Source organism: Gambusia affinis, linkage group LG12 (assembly GCF_019740435.1).
Source record: "Gambusia affinis linkage group LG12, SWU_Gaff_1.0, whole genome shotgun sequence".
In the NCBI taxonomy this organism is placed as follows: domain Eukaryota; kingdom Metazoa; phylum Chordata; class Actinopteri; order Cyprinodontiformes; family Poeciliidae; genus Gambusia; species Gambusia affinis.
Genome location: NC_057879.1, coordinates 14,883,685 through 14,907,259, shown reverse-complemented (window position 1 = coordinate 14,907,259; position 23,575 = coordinate 14,883,685). Strand labels below are relative to the sequence as shown.

The following is a 23,575-nucleotide window of genomic DNA, read 5'->3' as shown; positions in this document are numbered from 1 at the left end:
GTTTTATCCTGCTCTTCTAATAATCAGTAGCTTAGATTTGACTATCTCTCTTAACATTGCTTTTAAAGCAGAAATGAAAATGAAAAGCTTCCAAATGCTATTCTTAAGTTTTTTCGTATTAAATAGTTGGTAATACCTTAGAGGATTTTGTTTGGCAGTCATATCAAGTTCCTCTCCTGAGAGAGACATAAATAGCCTTGCAGGTGGTGGCATGTAACTAAGTAAATGGTTAGTAAGCCAAGATGTGCAAAGTATATGTAAATAGGGAGAAAAGTATGTGTTGATGTGTTGGTGTGAGAGGAGGGCATTCATGAAGGGATTTTTTTTTTCTACAGTAACCCTGAAAGTTTTTCACTATGCCCATCAGCATGCAAACTTTTTAGTAAAACAGTTCAGGGTAAAGGATTTTTTTTCTGTTTTGTCAGCTGATAAATAGATAAACAGGAATAAATCAATGTGAAGTGATGGATGAATAAGTAAAATGCCCTGTAGTCATTTGTCTGGTTGTATTCAGGCTTCATATTCTATCCCTACCCTGCAAATGAAGATCAGGGTGAGGGGCAGTGAACTGCTTCCTTTGGTGAGGTGTTCGCCCGTTAGTTAGCATGTATGGTTGTGTTAGTGTTCATGCTTTTTTTTTCAATCCTTTTTACTAATATGATTCGACAGTCATGAGCTGCCTGGACACCAGCAAAAGACAATGCAGGATGAAACAAAGCAAACTCCTAAATCTGTCTGCCATTTGTGCTCGCATGCTGTACGCACATGTCGTGAGTATTCTGGCACAGTTACTGGGCCAAAGCAGAGTTGGTCTGGGGCCTGGCCCATTCTCCAGAGACCAACCCCCTTTTGCCTCCACTTTCTCCGCCCCTTTCCCCCCTTCCTGTGCAAGTCTGTGGACACAGTCTGAGGCGACAAGGTTGCACAACAGCACTCTAAAATCCTCCCTATACAAACACGATCATTAAAGAAAACACAGTCTGTCATTAGGAATCTGTTTAAGAGGGGAAAATAATTAGAACGACTGTGATAATTGTGTCAAGGGGGAAATAGATCAGACGTATTATGGGAAGAACCAGAAAATCTTGCCATAGCTTTGTTACTTTGCTGTTGGTTCATTTCAACATTGATCCACCCTTCCATCTGTCATCCTTTTCCTTTTCTTCAGCTCCTCGTTTATTTCTTTCTTTCTGTCTCTTTCTTGGATTCAAGACTGGAGGAGCCTTCTGGCTTTAAATGCAGAAGGGATGAAGATGTTTATTCATCTGGAGGGTATTAGAGCCATGATTAAGGACGGGAGGGAGCTGTGAGGCTGATGCGACGTCTGCATTGCTCATTCGTGGACTGCGTTCGGGAATCTGGCCAACAAGCCAGGAAAACAAGAAATGATGCAGGATGAAAGAAAGAACTTGTAGTGAAATTTGATTCTCTCGGGAAAGGACAGACGTTTAAATTTTCTCTGTCTGACACACACTTGCTCATTCTCACTCGCGCTCCCTGTCCTCGTAGCTAAGCTAATTATTAATGAATGCGGTTTCTGTTGAACCTTGGAGAGGTGTCAGCACTGCAGTCACTGAGGGTTAAGAAATCTTGACATTTAAGACAGGGATGCATGAAAATACATCGTCTTGCTTGAGTTGATGCTTGTTTTTCTTCCCCTCCTGCTCTGTTCTCCAGTATGCGTGTTTTCTTCTCCCTTCTGGGTTGTATCCAGTTGTTTTACCACTGACAAGCTGAACTGCTATTGGAGAAATATCAAATAAAGCCAGAGTGTATTCATCAGTGGAAGCAGAGGTCACGGGTCATGAAGCAGGGCCATGACTTTCTAACATGAGCTAATGCTTAGGCTGGGGTAGGAGGTCATTGCTATAGTTTTTTTGTATTAATATGACTTTCATTAGGCTTTTGTGTGATTTGCAAAGCAATTCCCTCACTAAGTGCTAAAACATTTCAGACCCAACAAGGTTTACATTTCTGTGAAAAAGAGTGCTTTTTTCCCCCCCTTTGTCTTCGACCATCTTGAGCACCTTCTTTCAGTTACTTTTTCTCACGTAATCTGTTTAGTTTGGATATCTTTTTTCTCATTGTAAATTATGTCATTTGAAAACTACTTGTTAAAATGGGTTTTACCAACCGAAACATTAAATTGTGACAAAAACAAACTGCAAGGAAGGAAATACTTTTTCATGTCACTGGGTATTTGTAATGTAACTCAAACTTGAAGTGTAGTCCCAGTTTTAAAGAGCATTTAAGAGAACTAAATTCCAATTTTCAAATTCACTTAGGCTTTTGTTGGGTTTTAAGTAATAGACGGCATGTGCTCAAACTTGCAGAGCAAACCCTATTTTAATGAAGCAACCATGCTATATAGTAACTCAGCATATTTCTATGCTCATTTTTTCCAAGCTTATCACATAAATCACATTTTCTTGAGTAACTAAGTGTGTGGGCAAACATAAAAAAAAACCCCATCAAAGTAAACCCTCTTGTGGGAAAATACAGTAGGAAAGCTAGTGGATTGCAGAGCTGCAGCATCCTTCACAACAGCTGACTGGCTAGTTGACTGTCCACTGGGTCCTGCGCCTAGTTTGCTGCAGTGTTGAGGGAACAACACATGGAGACGAAAGCCCCCTTGCCTACTGAAGCCCAGCCCAGACCAGTTCTGCCCGGTCCAGTCCTGCCTGGCCCAGCGCTCCCTCAGAGCCAGCTCTCGCAGTGAGTGCAGGCGGTGAAGAGGCATGCTGGGGGACAGATTGTCATCCTCCTCCTTCCCCCTGGGAGGCTCACTGTGGCTGCTGGTCTGGCCAAGACCAGAGGAACAGCCTCCTTCCTGTTTGTGCAAAGTCCACCTGAAGTGGTCAACTGTCCTTTCCTCTACACACCAACAGCCCACTCAGTCGTAGGAAAGAAACCTCAACTGCTACATCTCTACTTGACTGCTCCAATGAGATCCTTCAGCTGGGTCTTTGCAGAATCTTTAGAAAGTGAGCATGAAAGGCATTTATTACTATCTATATTTTTTAAAGAAACAATATTTTACATTTCTCAGAAATCACAAAGTGTCTTTCAGAAGTTTTGTGATCTTTACACTTTTCCACATTTTGTGAATGTACAACCTCACACTTACGTGCTATCTATGAATGTTCTGTAACTGACAAACTGAAAGTTGCACATTAAATTTATATGTGCAACTTTCATACCCAAATTGATTCTCCCAAGACAATCAATGGGCAGCAGCTCATTTTGGGTAGAGTTGCCAATGCATGTACTCAAATAAGTGTAGTGTTACATGAGTATATCTTTACTTAAGTAGAAGTAAAAGGTAGTCATTAAAAAAACTGGTCAAGTGAAAGTGAAAAAGTATGCAGATTTTCATAGCATGATGAATTTTTTTCCAACATTTTTCAGGCAAACATCTTCTGTGTGTTTGCCATTCCTCCTATATAACTTTTGGAAACTGTAAACTGAAGTTCTTATAGATTTATTTCAGCAATGGCTTTTTCCATGCTACGTTTCCATAAAATTTTTGATTTGTGGAGTGCTTGACCACGTAATTGTCCATTGATTTTGGCTACATGCTTTGCTGACTTTCCACAGTAACACAAATATTTAGCAAACTGAGATTTTCTGCTGCATTTGCTGCCAGTGAAATTTTAGTGAGAAACATTTGATTTTTAACACAGCGTTCCAAAGTAAATATACTTAAAAGAATCTGTTTGCGACATATTTGGGAGGACTGGATTTCATGCATGACCACAACTGCCTTTTGTGAAAGAGATCACATAAACAGTCAAGCTGCTTTTGTTTTGTTTTTTACTTGTTTTTATGTTTTTGTTCACATCTGTCATGCTTTGTCCAGACTGCCCTCCGAATTCAAATATAAGCCACAAAGTGAAATGACTCAGTATAAAGTGACAGCATCAAAGAGAACATGAACTACAATAGTTTTGAAAGAATCCTTTGAATCTTTGGCTTTGGCTGGATACAGGGTATTCTTTTGAACTTTCATGTTGTAAATGTTGATGCTCTTGCCACTTACTGGCAGAATTGGTGCAGCAGCATTTGTGAAGGAATCCTACAGACAGTAGCAGAGATGGTGCCTCGAGTTTCAGGCTCTTCAGAATTGAGATTGAACTTGGACTCAGCAAGATACTTTTTGCAATCTTTGTCATATAATCAGTGAACTACAGACTGGAAAAGCAACAAAAGTTGCTTTTGTGACTAGTTGCATTATTACAAAGTCATTTTTGCTTTACAGCAAATCACTCATTATTTTTTCATTATAGCATACTATTGGAATGTGCTATATAGTCTTGAAAACAAACATTTCACATTTAGATTTGGAACATTGAATAATTAAATAATTATTAAATTCAATAGTAATACTAATAATTTGTGGATTTCGTTCTGTGATTTTTCTTTAAACATAAATATAGATATATGTTCTTAATTGGGTAGATATTGCTCTGTATTTTTTTAAATAGTTTGATGTAGCTCATATAAGTTATTTCTTCTTATGTTAAGAATAAATTATAGCTTTGTATTTATGACATTAGGAGTAAGGTCAAACAGCACAGGATTTTAATTCTCAGGGTAGAGTTGTAGACAGGATAGAGGGCATGTTTATGATTGTTTTTTGTTTTTGTTTTTCAGTCAATTGAGACCAGAGATTTGACTTGGATTTGGAAAAATGAACTGTGAAATCTCTGCTATGTAGTCAAAGATATTTTTCAACGCAGGGACACAAATACTATTAAAAAATGTCCTGAGGGGTCAGGGCCTTAATAGCATGGTGTTGTAGTGGATTAGACATGTTAAACCCAGCAGATAGTTCTCAATGAAATCCATTTATAATTCAAACACTGTAACATTATCAGATGTTCAGCCTTCCATGCTGATAAACTTTACATGCACTGATATTTGCGATATAATCCTATTTGTGTCATTCTATCACAGAAAAAAAAAACAGCCTGGTACTGTAAAGGATGACTGGCCGGCCTACTTTTCTTCCTCTGGCCTTCCATTTGTCTAACTTTCCCTGGATGCCACTGGGGCACTGAGATTTCTGGGACAGTGACCAAGTGCTCCTGTCTGAGCTGGGGGACGTGGGTAATGTGGACAAAGTGGTTGACAGTTTGCCGCTTCCCCATGGTTGAGAGACAGAGCCATGAGGGCCAGAATAATGGACACCCCCACCACAGAGTCAGAGCAGCGCTTGATGTTTCGGCTCTTTATGTCAGGCCCGGCGTGAAAATATCCCCACTGACTGCAGTTTGGGGATGTGAGCAATTCTCCTTGAAGCTTTGTGTTGTCTTGTGTTTTGGACATACGTGATGTTTGGCCAAAGTAACTTGCTGATGAAACTGCGGGAAGTAGGTCCCTATTTCAGCCAACATTTTTTTTCCCAGTATGTCCACTAAGAGACGGCATCCTTGTGCACGGATGCTCCAGTTGTCTCATTCAACCCCTCCTTCTCATCATGTAGCTTGGTGGATTTGATTGATCTGAAGCAAAGGGGGAGAGGGACCCGACATTTCCCAATGATGTGTAAAAACATATTGTGTTTGCTGAAAAAAAAAAAAAAAGAAAGCGAGAGACAGATGAGACTGCGCACACACACAACGCAGAGACTACACAATATCTGTGGCTGGAAATTTGATCTTAAAATGCTTTTCCTCATTCATACAAATTTTTGTTTACAAGTTGCAAAAAGTCCTAACTAGCCACCTGCCATGTTTGCTTGCAGCTTCTGGAAATAATCAGTGTTTCATTTTGACTGGATTTGATGTCTTAAACTGGGATGTAGCAGGACCACTGTGAGTAAATCTCCAAGCTGGTTCTCTTCCAAAAAGATGTGCATCCTCCGAGCTCAGTCCCGATTCAACGGAGTGATTTGCTCGTCTGACTGGTATCAGTTCCAGGAAAAAAAAAAAAAAAAAACTCCCTGCCCATCTCTTTGTCACAGACAGTGTAAGGCATCTTAGCTAATGTGAAAAATCTCTTTCGCCACCTCCACTATTAGATGCTAAATGACTGTGTCACAATCAGAGCCATCCACACGACAACATTCTGTTCAGACACAAGCTCCTATTTGGGCTTCAGAAAGGAAAAAGTGTGGAGATGACACATGCGTTGTCTCATGGGAAAAGGCTCACCATTTTTCCCAGTAACTGTAAAAAGACTCCCCCCTCCACCCACCCACCCTGAATGTGAAGTAGGGTCATGGTGTTACATCAGACAAGTTGTCAGCTTTTTGTTTATTCAATGAATCCCCCAATCCCCAATGTGCCACAAATGCGCTCACACAAACGCTTCTCTTATGACAACCGCCACGTTCAGATCTCTACTACAGCACGGAAAGAGATGAGGTTGGGCGCATAAAAGGGTGGCCAGCCTTCTGCTTTTCAAGGTGTAGTTTGCTCTAAAAGCAGCAAATGACTTGTAGTAAATAAATTCTTTGATAAGAGTTTGCCTTTGTTCAATTATAGAGACCTAATCTGCAGCTTTCCAGCAGTGACAAGTCAAAATATTCTGGTTCCAGAGTCACAAAGATTTGCTTTTCTCAAAGCTTTGTCCTTAAAAAGATCTCCGAAAGATATAAACCTAAGTTCAAAGTTATTCATACCCCTGGCAGATTGAGCTTTGAAAGAGTTGCTTAGTTTTGCCTACATGTTTTTTCTGATTGGAAGTGATATAAAAATTGTGAGTGGCCCAGTTAGATTTTCAAGATGACTCTGATAGAGCTCCTGTGGAGGCAGCTAAAGATTAGGGTGCTGGCAAGGAGGCCTTTCAATTTGATTGCCAAAATACTAGAGGAAACAAGTAAAAATTGATCAGCAATTACAAGAAGGGCTCAATTCTTCCATTGATTATTGAGAAGGGTAGAAAGGATTTTCAAGACAAAAGTCCAATAGCAGTTTTGTTTTTATATTGTTTTATCTTTTCAAAAATGTTCCTAACAGAAACAAAGCTCTTAGATGACTGCAAGTAATTTAATCTGCCAGGCATAAAAGTAATAATTTAGCCATGAAATATAAAGCACTATAAAGTTACCTTTCAGGAATAAATTTGGAAATAAATTTAATTAAATGAAGGTCATTATTATTATTTAAAACCACAGAAAATGTGTCTTCTAATTCATAATTCTACTTTGTATTGGTGTATCATGCTAAGACACTTAACTTCCTAAGGACATGACTTAATTCTGTTTTGAAACAGCTTTAAAAGAAAATAACATTGTGGAACTGTAACCTTAAAAACACAGGATCCATTTTTGTTTTAGTGGTATTTATTGTTCCTCTTTAGCTACTTTTTGTCTTAAATGGCTAAAAACATACAGTATACGCTAAAATCAATTACAGCACTTCAGCTTTCAGACAGCTGTGCCGCCATGCGTAATACATACCAAATGGGAGAAAATGTCATCAGGATAAATAATGACTGGATTCCTGAAAACATATATATATATATATATATATATATATATATATATATATATATATATATATATATATATATATATATATATATATATATATATTATGGCTGATTTTCACAAATTTAATTGCATAAATAAGCGTTCCTCAGGGCTTTTGAAAGCTGTGCCGCTGTGTACTAAAAAGGCAAACTTACCTTTTCCTGGCATTAAGAATCGTATTTGAGCAAGACTATTTACTTTGGGAGAAGGTGCTATAAATGAACACAGAGGAAGTGGAGCACAAAGAGTAGTTCAGACTGGTTAAGAGGAAACTGAGGCCTGCGTGTGAGAAGGAAATTTTTTATGTTTTTTCTACACCACAAGAATTAGGAAATAACTAATTGGTGCAATACTACAGATGTCTTCGTCATGCAGTTGGCATCACAGAACCTGCAGACAAAGCATGATTTTTATTTACTTGTTAGACAGTTTTTATGCCCTGTAGCTTAGTTAGCTTGTTCTTACTCTTTTAGTTAATATGGCTGTGACTCATTTTTCATCATTCCCTACAGCGTCACTTTATATCAAGCTGTTTTGTTCCATATAGGAGACCTTAAAAAAATAGTGAGGGGGGTAGGGACAGAACTCCCGGAGAGGGACAAGCCTTAAGATGGAGGTCTTCCTCCCAGGACGTGACAGGCTGTTGGCTGGAGGATGCTCAGGAAGGCCTTGGCAGACCAACAAAGACAGCCCTTCAGCTGCAGGGTGTAGTTTTTCAGGCCCCAGCATCCCCTTTGGCAGCAGCACAGAGAGCGCTGGCGTGCACAGGCCCCCAGCCCGAGAGACAGAGAAGTAAGGCCCGTTCTTTTATTTACTCAGGCTGCTGCTAAGGCCTGGGCATTTCTTGTCTGGTTGAAGAAAGAAAAGAAAACAAGTCTCTCTCTTTCTTTCCTCTTCTTTGTCTCCAGAGGAAGATTGTTCTTTCATCTGCAGTTGTTCACACACTTGTTTCGGCCACTGCTTTTTCTTTCTGTGGATGCTTGCACATGACTTGTGTGCACATATAAGTTCAGACGTGAAAGTGGATTTTGTGGAATAGTAGATGGTGTGCTTCTAATAAAGTTGGTGTGTCTGTCTGTAGGTGAGGAAAACAGTAATATGTTGTCTTTCTAATCAACCATCATCCGGTTTTCTTTTGAAAACAAGATGGTGATATATTCCTTAAGACGTTCATCATTTATTGGTAGAAATTAATTTGTTTAATTTTCACTTCATTTTTATTTATTTTATTGTTTAGTAACAAAAAAAGGTCAAAACCACATTTTTGGCACACTACATGGTGCTTTGTACTGTCTTCTCATGGTCTTTCGGTTGTTATTCACAGGGTTTTGCTTGTTATTCCTGCAAGAGGCTTTTACGTTTGTCTTGCATGCTCTGATTGTTTGATGTCTTGCCAATTTTTTTTTTAATCATGCTTAGGTCAAAGGAATGTGAGGGATATGGTGAAACCATCAGCTTGTGCCTCCTGAGACTGCCCATTGTGAATATAAAGTTGCTTCTTGGAACATTTTGCTTTTGTAAAATCCATATTTATCTTTTGTTCCACTCAAAAGTCTCTTAGATTGTAAAAAGATTCAGATTTACACACAAGTCAGTGTATGAGCTTTATCTTTAAACAGAGCCTATTCTTCAAAATGAACTTCTTTGCTTGCACATTTTTGTAGTTTCATTTTAGTCTATGCTGCTTCTATAAACAGACCAAGCACTAAAAAAACAGCATCCAGCTTTTTCTTGCTATAAGCTAATGTTTTTGGTGTCAGAAAACTTATCCATTACTAAAATCCCCAGATTTTGACAGCACAATCAGCGGGCTTTCTCACCTTGTAAGCACTCCACTTCATTATTAGTAAACTAGCATGTTTCAGCTCATTTTACTGCTGTGTGCTCTGTACAATGGCTGCTGGAAAAGGCAAGTTTTTGTTGTTGATTTACCATTCAGAAATAGCTTACTGCATTATTAATGCTTGTGCAGAAGGTTCTACTTATTCTACTTCTGTGCTCAGAGTGAAAGATTGACAGTTGTATGATTGCACATCTGTTTGCAGCCATTTTCCCAAGCATAAAATGTGAAAATAATCATTGAGTTGATTGTTTTAGAAAAAAAAGCATATACATTTTCTTTATGCAGGTTTTTTTGTATTATAATTACTTTGAAATTCTACTCAAACAGACTTAAGGTGTTCATTCATTTGCAAATTCCAATATCTGAAGTGTGCATACAGTAAACAATATTAGTTCACATTCACATTTATGTCTCACCCTCTTTATACTAAATCAACAATTTTTTCTCTGAAAATCTGACTTTGTTCCCTTTGACCATTACATCAGACAAAGGTTGAAATTGAAGGTTAAAGATGAAGGTCAGATTGTTAGAAACATATCCTTTGATGCATAAATGTGGATCTTGCACATTTATGAAGTTCTTTTTTTCTATTGGATAAAAAGGTTTACCTTTATCACTTGATACATACATTCTATGTGTGATATATAGAATATAAAAGCATATAAAAGCAAATGAAGGAACGTTATTTTTTTATTACAATTACTGGTACTGGAAATAGCTATAAAATAAATCTAATTATGAGGTGTATTCTGATGTGTTTTCACTTCCTCTTTCTAAATAATTTCTTAAATCATATTGTTTTTCTTCTCGCCCGGAACGTAGCTGGAGATAGGCACCAGCAACCCTCCTGACCCCGTTAGGGACAAGGGTGAACAGAAAATGGATGAATATTGTTTTTCTCAGCTTGAGGAGCTAGCTTTAATGTCCTAATTGTTGTTTTGTTTTTGTCAGTTTTATTTGTTTTAGTGTACAGCACTTTGGCCAGTGGTGTTTTAAAGTTATTTATAAATAGAATTATATTGTATTATGATCTACTCATTAATTTGTGGATGCCGAGCAGAGCCAGGCAAAAGTTGTTAGGTTGACGCATGGTGTTGTCCCTGCACCTCTAGGAAAAGTATTATTGTTGGAAAGTTAAAAATGATCAGAAATTGGTAGAATCAGAAGGAATGGGTAAGGATTAATAGTTTGATACAAACAACTGTATATATAAGTATATTACTTGTTAATTTAATCAAAAGAGGTATAGCAGTACGAAATATGACCACAGCTAAGACACAAAAAGCTGAATCTGTTAAATTAGAATTAAATTAGAACTTTTCTAGCCTTTATTGGAAACACCAGACCAGCACTGGACCATAGTGCTTAACGGTTTGTTTATACGTCAGAGAAACGGCTGTGATTTATAGAAAGAAAATCTTGGGACTTTTGGTTCTGACAAGCTCAATTTTGTAGTGTGATGAAAAAAAGTTGTTGCAAATTAGATACATCGTAAGACTTTAAAAGCAGTATTGTTCACTCATTTCACTAGTTTGGGGTTATTTGTGCCATATATTTCAAGTCTGCTATAATCAGTTTATGCATCTAAACATCGTATTTTTATTAATTTAACTCAAGAACTGTTGCAGCTCCCCTCCGGCCCCAAGCAGACATTATTTTATTTATGTGTGTTATTAGAGTAAGTCACTAAATAAATAATGTACATCATGTAAACAAACATCAAAATGGAAGAAGGTTGTCCTGACAGCTTTGAAATGTCTCTAGGCAAATTCATCCTCATTTAAGACAGTAGAATTTCATTTAGCCTTGTATACAGCCCCATTTATTTGTTTGTTTTATACTATTGTCTCCAAGCCAATATGTTTGACTGTAAGGCATTGACTGAGGTCATTTTTTTGCACTGTCTTCTTCTTCTGTACCCTGAGAGGCGCTATGAGATAGGGCAGATCCGCCCCCTCTGTGGAGGAGGGCATCGCACTGAGTCACTCATCCTCCCTCAAACCACAGAGAAAGAAAACATTGAGACATGGATGGGAGATAAAGCGAGTAAATAAGGCAAGGTTCGCTCCTTGAGTGAGATGTGTGTGCAGAGTGGGCGCCCTGCCAGGGGTGGGAGGTTTCCGGGAGGGCCACGGTGTGGAGGTGGGCTCTCAATGTGCCGCTTTCAGCAGTTTGGAGGGGCAAGGGAATGGCCTCCGACCCCATCTGTTTCCTGAAGATAGGCCCTGATGGGGGTAAGTGCTCAGAGAGGGCATGATATCCTGACAAAGGGCAGATCTCACAGCAAAAAAAACAACAAACATGGAGAGCGAGCGAAAAAAAGAGGGAGAGAGACTTAGATTTCTCAGTTGAAGGAAAGTAAAGTGGTTAGAATCCTGGAAAGAGCGTATGCTTTTCCCTCTCATAAATCTCAGCAGTTTCCTCTTGTTTTTCCCATTCCAAGTTATGGCCTTTTGACACAGATTTTTTTTTCTGAAGGGACTGGGATTACGTTGTTATTTAGGTAAGGAAGTTCACAGCATTTAGACTTCAGCAGCGGGAAGAAGTGGTCTGTAACCCTTTGAACCTTTGGAAAGTAGTATTCTCTGTTTTCCATTCATATCAGCATAGAATGAGCCATTGGATTGGAATGTTGGCAAGGAAGTCATTTATGTAGGGAGACTTTAAAGTATTTGTAAAAAAAAGAATAGGAGCCGTTTTTTATATATTTGGTTGATTTTTGCACCTGTTCGGCCTTGAGTGGGGTATTTAGCTTCTCCCTTTCCTCTTCCCTGCCCTCTCTGGATTTACCTCCCTGCTCCAGCTGATGATTGGCAGATTTTTATTCTTTATTGAAAGAGGGATTTAGCTGTTTTTCTTTTCCTTCCTATTGATTTAGACCTTTTTGATGGGCTTTTGTTTTTCTAAAGAAATATTCTAGAGAGTGTTCAGGAATAATAGAAATGTTCTAATTTACCTCATGCAGGGCCTACATCCTAAAGTACACCGATTGTCTTGTGTTGGCTTTAAATGTCAGAAAGATTGTGTTTTGAATCACAGTGGGCTAAGCCATTACATGGCCACATACAAGGTTAATTGTAGTAAAAGTATTTCCACTTATTCTCTTCTCTAATTATATTTTTAAATTGCATATTTAAATTTTACTTTTCATATAACACCTAAGGAGAGGCATTGTTTCAGCTGAAGCTGCTGAAGAACTGAAAAAAAAATCAAGTGTACTATAAAGAAATCTAAATTCATACACAGTCTCACAACTATGACAAATAACACCATGGTGCTCTAAATTTTCTATTCAAATAGCTGAACTAAATCTAAGAAAACACTTTGCTAATGCACTTTTTCTGTTTTTTTCCATCTACTTTGTTTTTTACTTCATCCTATCTTCTTCTCCAGATGGTGCAGATCTTGAGGATGACCCATCTTGTTCTTGGCCAGCATCATCTCCCTCCAGTAAAGATCAGACTTCTCCAGGACACTGCGAGGACTATGAGTTTGGAGAAGAGGAAGGAGGCCCTGGTCTCCCGTACCCCTGCCAGTTCTGTGACAAGTCCTTTAGCCGCTTAAGCTTCCTCAAGCGCCACGAACAGAGTCACGGTGATAAGCTCCCTTTCAGTTGCACGTTTTGCAGCCGCCTGTTTAAACATAAGCGAAGCAGAGATCGACACGTGAAGCTACACACCGGTGATAAGAAGTACCATTGTGGAGAGTGTGACTCCGCCTTCTCCCGCAGCGATCACCTCAAAATCCACATGAAAACCCACGCCTCCAACAAACCCCACAAGTGCCCTGTGTGCCGTCGAGGCTTCCTTTCTTCCAGCTCCCTCCACGGCCACATGCAAGTACATGAAAGGGGTAAAGACAGTGGTAGCACAGGCTTTAATAGAGCTGACGAATGGAAGCTAAAAGAAACTCGGAAGTGCAGTCGGTGTGAGGAAGGTTTTGATGTCCCAGAAGAGCTACAGCGGCACATCGCCGAGTGTCACCCTGAATGTTCTCCATCCGAAGATGGAGGCCTTGGGGCCACCCTGCAGTGCATCTACTGCCACGAGCCCTTCAGTGATGAGGGCACCCTGCTGACCCACATTGACCAGGCCCACAGCCGGGATAGGAAGGGCCACACCTGTACCATCTGCTCTGAGCACTTTTTGTCTGTAGAGGACCTCTATTCTCATATGGACATTCATCAGCTCCCAGAATCCAGTAATCATAGCAACAGCCCTTCCTTGCTCACTGTGGGCTACACTTCTGTCTCTAGCACCACTCCTGATTCCAATCTTTCTGTTGATAGCTCTACGATGGTGGAGGCAGCAGCACCTGTGGCCAAGACAAGAGGAAGAAGAAAGAGAGCTTCTCAGAACACATCTGAGTTGGGAGGGAGATCTTCAAAGCAGCCTAAACTCTCCTACAGTTGCATTTACTGCAACAAGCAAGTATTCTCTAGCTTGGCTGTACTTCAAATTCACCTACGAACCATGCATCTGGACAAGCCAGAGCAAGCTCATACTTGCCAATTTTGCTTAGAGGTTCTACCCTCGCTGTTAAACCTAAATGAACATCTCAAACAGGTCCACAATGCAGAAGACCATGCTGCCCTGTTAGCCAGCCTTCCCGATGCCCTCCTTCAGTGTAACTTTTGCCCTGAGGTGTTAAGTGACTTAAATGCCCTCCAGGAGCACATCCGTTGCTCCCATGGTTTTCCTAGTCCCGTTGCCAAGGAGAGTAATGCCTTCTTTTGCCCTCAATGCTTCATGGGGTTTTTGACTGAGGCTACATTAGAGGAGCATGTTCGTCAGACACACTGTGATGGAGGAAGCCTGCGATTTGACTCACCCTTGGCTGTAACTCCCAAGGAACCTATAGTAGAGGTTTACTCTTGTTCATATTGCACCAACTCACCCATATTTAACAGTGTTTTGAAACTCAACAAGCACATTAAGGAGAATCACAAGAACATTCCTCTGGCTTTGAACTACATCAACAACGGAAAGAAATCTTTGCGCACTCTCAGCCCCTCTTCACCAATATCTGTGGAACAAACTGCCATGCTAAAACAAGGCAGCTCTGCCTCACGCACAGCCAGTGAGTTCATATGTAACCAATGTGGTGCCAAGTACACAAGTTTAGACCTTTTTCAGACTCACCTCAAAACTCATTTGGATGGTCTACAGCCTCAGCTCACTTGTCCCCAGTGTAACAAAGAATTCCCCAACCAAGAATCCTTACTGAAGCATGTGACAATTCACTTCACGATTACCTCCACGTATTACATTTGTGAAAGCTGTGACAAGCAGTTCACTTCAGTGGATGATCTGCAGAAGCACCTCCTTGACATGCATACTTTTGTGTTTTTTCGCTGCACTCTGTGCCAGGAAGTCTTTGACTCAAAGGTGTCTACTCAACTTCACCTGGCTGTAAAGCACAGCAATGAGAAGAAGGTGTATCGTTGCACATCCTGCAACTGGGATTTCCGACATGAGACGGACCTACAGTTGCACGTTAAACACAGCCATCTGGAGAATCAAGGGCGTGCTCACCGATGTATTTTTTGTGGAGAGTCCTTTGGCACGGAGGTGGAGCTCCAGTGCCACATTACCACTCACAGCAAGAAGTACAACTGTCGTTTCTGCAGTAAAGCCTTCCATGCCATTGTCCTTCTAGAAAAGCATTTAAGGGAGAAACACTGTGTGTTTGAAGGAAAGACACCAAATTGTGGCACTAATGGCTCTGCTGTAAGTGGTGGGGATGGGCAGCCTAAAGAAGACGTTGAAATCCAAGGTCTCTTAACTAACAGCCATGGTCCAGGAGCAGGTGGAGGATCTGTGGTGGAGTCACAGAACAGCCATGATGGAAGTGAAGAAGAGGTGGACACAGCAGAACCCATGTATGGGTGTGAAATATGTGGAGCATCCTACACCATGGAATCCCTCCTCACTAACCACCAATTAAGAGATCACAATATCCGTCCTGGTGAGAGTGCAATGATCAAAAGAAAAGCTGAAATGATCAAGGGCAATCACAAGTGCAATGTCTGTTCCCGTACCTTCTTCTCTGAGGCTGGACTAAGGGAACATATGCAGACTCACCTTGGGCCTGTAAAGCACTACATGTGTCCAATTTGTGGGGAACGATTCCCTTCCTTGCTTACCCTTACAGAGCACAAGGTAACCCATAGCAAGAGTCTGGACACAGGCAGCTGCCGCATTTGTAAGATGCCGCTGCAGAGCGAGGAAGACTTTCTCGAGCACTGCCAGATGCACCCTGACCTAAGGAACTCTCTGACAGGTTTTCGCTGTGTAGTTTGCATGCAGACAGTGACCTCAACATTGGAGCTCAAGATCCATGGTACCTTTCACATGCAGAAGACAGGTACTATGTCCTCCAACCAGCCTATGAGTCGCAACAATGTCATCTCTCAAAGCCAACAGCCACACCACACTCAAAAGCTTTTTAAGTGTGCCTCTTGCCTGAAAGATTTCCGGTCCAAACTAGACTTAGTGAAACTGGACATCAATGGGCTGCCTTACGGACTTTGTGCATCTTGTGTGACAGCCGCTGGCTCTAAAAGCTCCAGTCCTACAGTTAATGGAGGAAGGCAACAGCAGCAGCAGGGTGGGGCCACAACTCCTGCAACAACTGCTGCATGGGTTCAAAGAGAGAGCTTGAGTCCTGGAGATGGAAAAGGCAAGGGTGTTTCTTCATCATCCTCTTCCTCTTCTACATCTTCATTGTCTGTCATCAAGACACGCTGTTCCAGCTGCAATGTGAAGTTTGAGACTGAGACCGAGTTGCAAAACCATGTCCAGACGGTGCATAGAGAACAAGCAGGGGATAGCAACAGTGGACAGCTGAAGACCCCCCAAGTGTCACCAATGCCGAGAGCCAGCCCCTCTCAAACTGAGGAGGTATTGCTGATCATTTTTGTTTTTAATTAGATTAACAGTTCTAAGGTTAAGCAACTGACTAAGAAAATATTTTTGTGTCACTTCATCAAATTGCTGAAACAGCTGCAGTTATCTGCTGTTTAAACCTTTGATTTTGATTCCTGTTTTTATATTCATAGAAGAAGACATACCAGTGCATCAAATGTCAGATGGTGTTCTACAGTGAATGGGACATCCAAGTTCATGTGGCCAACCACATGCTGGGTAGGAAAGAATGCTTTTTTTCATTAAATGGATAATCTGTTCTATTTCTGCTTCAGTAGCACTTGTGTAATTTATCAGTTTGTCTATAATATGACATATGATCAATCAATGTGGCCTTCAGGTATAAATTGTAACTGTTTTGCGAAATGATTTTCTGTGACTGTCATTTATGAAGTATGCAAATCAGTAAGGAAAATTTTCCCAATTAATTTATAACAATAACAGAAAGATTTTTGGCCACTTTATAGAGGATGAATCATATATTAAGCATTATGATTAAATACTGAAATATTTGACCCTGTCTCATTCAGGCTTACAAGTGCCCGGATCACATCACCAAATAGGTGGAATTATTTTAATATTTTGACCATCAAATGCATCCCAAGTGTTGTGCTTTCATTATTTTTCCGAGTTTCATCTTCCCTGCATGTGACTGGTTTTTGCATGCTTGTGGAGACGAAAATCTCAATTTAAAATTACTCTATTATGCTGAGTATTTTATTTTCAGTACCAAACAAACCCTTATAGAACTGTTAAAAAATACTTGCAAAGCTTTTGACATTTTTCAATAATTGTCCACACACCCATACTATCCTTTGTTGTTTTTGTTTAGCGTGTCCATTTGATGCATCTTTTTACATCAGCACTCCTCTTAAATTTGTTTGTTGTTGGTACAATATTTTGTACTATATCTTTGCACAAAGTGCATTTAAATGCATTAAATCAACTGGAAATTGAATATTATGTTGTATATTGCAAATTTATGCCTACTCTTTACAAGATTTCTAAACTGTGAGTGCCAGTGTAAAACCAGTCTCCACATTTTCAAAATGTCTTCACTTTTGGTTGCCATTTGTATGCAGGCAGAATAATTTGTAGAGAGGAGACAATTGGAAAACAGGTTTTCTTGCCTGCAGTAAGTAGGCGTCTGAATTCCGGTCTCACGTTCCTTTATTCATTCATTTATTCAGCTCGTTTGGCGGCTCTTTCATTACACTGCATTATCTGTTGTCTTCAGTGGGGGAGAGACTCATTGATCTGGAACCAAACCGCCTCTCTGTTTGGGACACGCTTCTAGGCGCAGGTGAATTTAAACACGGTGGGCAATTCTATCAGGACTGGTAGGCAATTCTATCAGGGGCCCACTGTTTGTGCATAAACAATCAGAGGCATGTGATTTGTGATTTTGATTCTGCGGCGTATTTGCAAAAGAGAGAGACGAGCTGAGGGTGTGTAGGTGTGTGTTTTGTATTCATCTTTGCGATCTGCTCACCCACTAGTCTACTGGGGGTGCCTAATACAGTACCATGCCAGCATTAGTCCTTTCTCTCGCAAAGGCAGTCACGGAGCACACTGGGAGGGTAGAAAACAAACCCCCCTACTGGTTATTTTATGTCTTTCAGCCGCACAAGCACACAGTTCCCTCATAATAGCGGAATTCAGAGAGCTTAAGATAACAGGAGGATAGGTGATTGGGTTATTGTCTGATGTCTTACTTCTATGATATGCAATTTCTTAGTATTCAACATGATAACATGTTTCATCTGACTTCTCAAAAGGTTTCTCTTAGACATATTCATTTAGTGATTTGTAAAATATGGAAAAAACAAAGTTATTGAAATATGAAGCAAAAGTGAAGGTGAACAGAGTAAAGCTAATGTGCTTAAATGTTTTAATAATACTGTACGATGATAGGATAGTTGCAAAAAGAGATTTTTCCTTTGCAGTTTCTTGCAAATGTGTTCCTACCCCTTCAATTTTTTTTTACATTTTGTGATTAAACATTTAGAAATATCAGTGTATTTTATTGGGATTTTATTCTAAAGACAAACACAAATTGTCTTTTAGAGTAGTAGTAGTAGAGTAGCACAGAATATTGCATATTTTTCACAATTTGTTTTGATTAAAAATCTAAAACATTTGGGGTGTATGTGTATTTAGTCCTAGTGAGTCAATACTTTGCAGAACTGCCTTTTGCTACAAGTCTTATGGAACATGTCTTTACCGTCTTTGCACATTTGACTTTTTTTACCCATTGTTCTTTACAAAACAGCTGAACCTAAGTGAAATTGTGTGTAGATTGTATGCGAATATCAATTTTCAGGCCTTGCCACAAATTTTCAAATTGATTTAGAGCTGGACTTTTAGTAGGCCATCCCATTCTGGCTGTATATCATTGTTGTTCTCAAAGTTTGAAATGTTTGCAACCTCAAACAGGTTTTCTTCTAGGATTGCCCTCTATTTGACTCTGACTATATTTCAATCAATTCTCACTTTTTCAGTGCCCTTCATGAATAAAAGCAAACTAACAGAGTAACCTTAAGGCTGGCTTCTGCAGTATAATGTGCTGTGGTTTCCTCCACATAATGTTTTGCATGTAGACCAGAAACCTTGCTTTTGGTTTCCTTTTTTAAAATAATATCTTCTTTCACATGTTTGCTGTGCCTTCTAAATGCTTTGTGGCAAGCTGGTAAGAGCAACTTCCCATGGCTTTCTTTCAACATTGGCTGTATTCCTGCCACTCAATCTTGATTACCTAATTTATGGAGGGCACAGCTAATAGTTGTCATTTCCTCAGATACTTACACATGAGTTGTTGAACTCTGCACCTCCTCCAAATTTATCTCAGACTTTTGGGCTGCTACTCTAAATGATGTTCTCCTTGCCTGACCCATTAGTTTAGGTGGATCCTCATGTCTTGATAGGTTTGTGGTTGTGTTATACTCTTTCCAAAAATGGAAAATATCTTTATCTTTGACCTGCCACATGTCTCTTGGTTCTTGTGACACTCTTCTTAGGCCTTTATAGAACAGTGTATTCACTGAGTTTAAATTACATACAGGTTGGACTATATTGACTTATGAAGTAAATAGGTTCCACTGAATTTTATTCAAGATTATTAGTGTATAGCTCCGCGACAGACTAGAGACCTGTCCAGGGTGTACCCTGCCTCTCGCCCCTAACGTTAGCTGGAGATAGGCAACAGCACCCATGTACTTGGCAGCCACAAGGGACAAGGGTGTTAGAAAATGGATTATTAGTGTATACAAAACTGATTTCAAATGGACGCAGAAACATGGACAACTGTGTATAATCTTTCAGTGTAAAGATTTCACTCCAAAATAATATGCTACTTTGTTTTGTTTTATCCATTAAAATCCCAATAAATTACATTTAGGTTTGTGATAGCAAAAACTGAATACTTGCTGTGAATTTCAGTGGTTCTTTAAGAGCAAATCATGGTTAAAGTTCTGGTCTGTAATCACCACGAAGTTAATGTAGAGCCAAAAGCAAATGAAAAGATCTAATTTGGAAAAAAGCTCTAAATACCTTCTCCACAGAAAAAAGGGACACTTTCTCCTTTTAATGGCCATCTGCACAGGAGAGGGGAAACAGGGGGCTGGGGTCATCTCCGCTCAGCTGTCAGCGTTATTAGCGTAGGTAATGGAGCAGACGCTGGATTCATAGGGGTGTTGTTTTCATCCATGCCCCGCTCCATGGTGTCAGTTCACACTGATAACTCTATATATAGTGATGTGTCGTGACATAACTATACTACTAAGTGTATGGAACAACAGAACCCGAGCCCGTCTCAGCCAGACGCATTCTTATTAGCTGCCTGTGTAATACAATAGTGTCTCCAAAGCAAATGTAATGAGCCCCTACCTTCACCTCTTCCCATTAGGGCGAAGTGGTTGTAGCTACCTCTTCTGTAAGACTGCCAGTGGATTTTGATGCATGGACATTACGCTCGGATGATGACGGTCCTGGTTCAGGCATAAAGGGCGGATCTGGAGCTCAGCTCCTCAACATTTACTATGATAATGGAGGTAAATGAAAGGGAGGAGGAGGCCACGATTGCAGAGGGGTTGTGCTGCAGATTGGCCCCAGCCAAACTCATGAACGGCCCCACGTGTCTTAAGATGGAGGCTGCAGCCTACCAGGGCCCAGATGGATCAGTACACATTTGCTGTACAGCTGGTCGCTCTGTTTGGGGACCTGGTGTGATACTCCTATGGAGAAAAAAATGATATCGCCACCATCCAAGGAGCAATTTAATAGCAGGCCAGAAGACAGCTGGCCACTCTTTAGTTTAGAGTTTTTTTGGCATGGCACACTTACAGAATCGAGGGTGTCCGATTTTTCTCCAGAGACGCACAGATTTTTACAGCTTTCAGCTGTTGCAGTCAGTATCAATCCTTTAAATGTCTATTTCTTTCCTCCTGATAACAATTTTTTTTTCCATCAATACATTTCTCCATTTTGATAGCTGATGCACACTTCGGCAAATGTTTCACAAACTCCGCCCTTTTATTTTGTTTTTTAAGAGGTCTTTTGAAGGTCTTTCACTGATACAAAACCCTGTTTGGTTTTATCAGCATGCCATCACGAAACCCCACTGCTTCACTTTGACCCTAGTGTAAACTATGACATTTGGGCCCTCATGGGGGGGCAAGTTTGGCCCATTTATCACTCTGTTTCAAATGTCCCTGTGTGGATTTTCAGAGGCATAACTTGTATTGAAGCGTGGGTTCATTCTTAAAGTGTTTTAAAGACAAAAAGGCATTTGGAGTTTTTTTTTAATACTTTGTTTCTTTCCTTCTTTCTTTCTTTCTTTTTTTCTTCCTTTCTTGTTTTTTTTCTTTCTTCTGTCCTATCCTCATTTCACTCCTGCCCACTCTCAGCAGCAACTGCCAAGGTGGCAGCACACAGAAGGGTGACTGTAAACAAACAAAACCAAACTACATCCCGGAAAACTGTTTTCGGGGTCACCTCTACAGAATTTTTTTGGGTTGGTGACAACGGTGAGCTCGAAGCCAAGTCGAGGGAGGAGCCCTCTCTCGCAGAGAGGAGCCGGTGGCCTGGTCAGCCCAGGCGAAGGGGGTGGCGGGGCACCGGAGGGGTGGAAAGGTTTGGGGGCGGAGAGGGAAAGGCACATTTGCTGTACAGCTGGCCGCTCTGTGTGAAGCAGGCACTGTGGGCCGTTACAGAGCTGGAGAGGAGAGCGAGCGAGAGGCCTTTAGCTCTCCTCTGTTCTCCTCCTCTTTTCCTCTCTGTTCTCCCTGTCCACTAGCTCCCCGTTTTCCTCTGTCTCAGTATTTAGCCCTCACATGTTCATATTAACTGAGCTCCAACCTGGCAAAGCATACTGTGTTGGCTGTTAGAGGAGAAACCGACAGGAGGCACACAGTAACAGTTTTTGAAGCTGAAAGCCTTGTTTTTGTCTCTTGCTAAGGGTTTTAAAATTATCCTTGACACATATCCTCTTGTCTTGGGCCCCTGGAGCAACTTGGCCTGTTGTATGTTGATTATATGGTCTCCATCACTCTGTGTGCCCTGGTGGAAACCCATTTTTTACCCCCTTTTCTTGCTCCTTATGCATAAGCAGAACACGGGATTTCTTGCTTTGTTTCTTTTTCTATAATCATCTTTGATTAGGCATGTCTGATGGTGTTCCCACAGATTCTAGGACTCATTCATAGAGGATAAACACATGTAATCTGTTAACAAACATGACAAAACATTCCTCGTTTGACTCCTGGGGGGGGGGCTGGATCAGAGTCAGAACTCGATAAACAACACAGCACAGGAACAGGATCAATCTTATTAAATAAATAAGAGAATAGGTGTGGACCAGCCACTGGAAACAAAGCAATCCATGCGTGCCATACACCGAATGTGATATCTCCCTTCTTTTATTAATTGGTGATTAATAACGCCTCTCTGTTCGTTAGCACAGTCACCTCCCGTGCAGCCAAGTGTGTTGCTGCTAATATGCAATTATGTGCACCTTACTGCTCGTTACATTATACCTCTCCCTGACTAATGTGGGGTCCATGAGGAGAATAGAAATCAGACTGAGTTGAAAAAAACAAAAAACACACCCATCAATAAGATTCACACATTCTTTGTGTTACTCACAAGTAGGATAAAAAGAGTTTCTTACAAATTCCTCGATGTAACCAGGAGACTGCATTAAAAGTTTTACAGCTTTGCAGAGACTCTTCCCAGTGTTTTTGTTGTAAAGCAGAGGTAATTGACATCACCATGGGGATGCTCTGTTGCTAGGCCAGACAAGCTGGGTCTGATGTGGTCCTTATCTATTGATTTTCCTGACATTTCACCGCACCTCACAGACTAGGCCAACATGTGAGAAAATATCTGATCCTCTCAGTTCATACAGCCTGCTTGTACAAACTCTGAGCAGGCGCTCGCTGCCCCTCGCTGCATTGCAATTGGTGGGTTAGTGTCGCAGTAGCGACTTGGGGTTGCTTCCTCGTCAAAATGTGTTTATTTGTTGTAATTTCTCTAATCTTTGTGCAAGATCAATTATTATCTTTATAATCGTCAAGCATGCTTTAGGAGTAGATATATGTAGATCAGTGTTTTTGAGCTCTCTGTTTTTAGTAAACCTCAAACATGCAAAAAATTACTTTTTTTCTTCAAGAACTATAATTTGAGAGCACATAAAATAGATTATAGTTTGGTGCTTTTTAGTTCTATTTCATAGAGCAGTTGCAATAAACAAGATTTTTCTATTTTTAAAAAACAAGGAGTTGACATTTAATACTTTAGAACCTTATTTAATAAATTAATATGGTGAGTGTCATTACTCAAACAGCTGTGTCTGTGTGCAATACCAAGAAAATGTAGATACTTAACTCAGAAATCTAAACATCTGTAAAGGTAAAAGCATACAGAGTAACTTCAACCACATCTCTGATTTGCTAAAAGTCCAAATTTGCATAACTATTAGAAAGGAATAACATTGTAAGAGGGACAAACAGTTTGTAAAAACACTCTGATTAATATAATTGTACCTTTTTGTTTTGTAAGATAGGTCATTGCATATGACACACCCCCTCAGCTGTGTTTCTCACTCCATGACCAGCTTTAAAACTTTCTTACAAGGCACCTCTTTGAAAAAGGGCTGTTGTGTGGTTCTGAATATTCTAAATTGGTAATTTCCAAACATGTCTCAACATGTTCGCAAAATAGTTTTTCACTCTAAAAATATCTAACATCGTTTTGTTTTTTTCCTGAAGTAACAACTTAAACAACAGAGTGTAACATAAAACCACTGAGATGTGATCCATTCACTGACAGAAA

At 40.2% G+C, this 23,575-nt stretch overlaps 1 protein-coding gene across 10 annotated transcripts in view; it reads left to right on the top strand.

Moving 5' to 3' along the window:
* Nucleotides 1–23,575, top strand: part of LOC122841211 (zinc finger protein 521) — a 111,375-nt gene that overhangs the window by 35,362 nt on the left and 52,438 nt on the right. For 4 of the 10 annotated variants that reach the window (XM_044134321.1, XM_044134320.1, XM_044134327.1 and 1 more), the window contains 3 exons: nt 12,714–16,222; nt 16,381–16,465; nt 16,777–16,809. In XM_044134321.1, the coding sequence (XP_043990256.1) occupies nt 13,070–16,222; nt 16,381–16,465; nt 16,777–16,809 (3,271 nt within the window). In that variant the 5' untranslated portion in view covers nt 12,714–13,069. The remainder of the gene's footprint in view (nt 1–12,713; nt 16,223–16,380; nt 16,466–16,776; nt 16,810–23,575) is intronic. The other 6 variants (XM_044134324.1, XM_044134323.1, XM_044134329.1 and 3 more) reach the window with 3 other exon arrangements.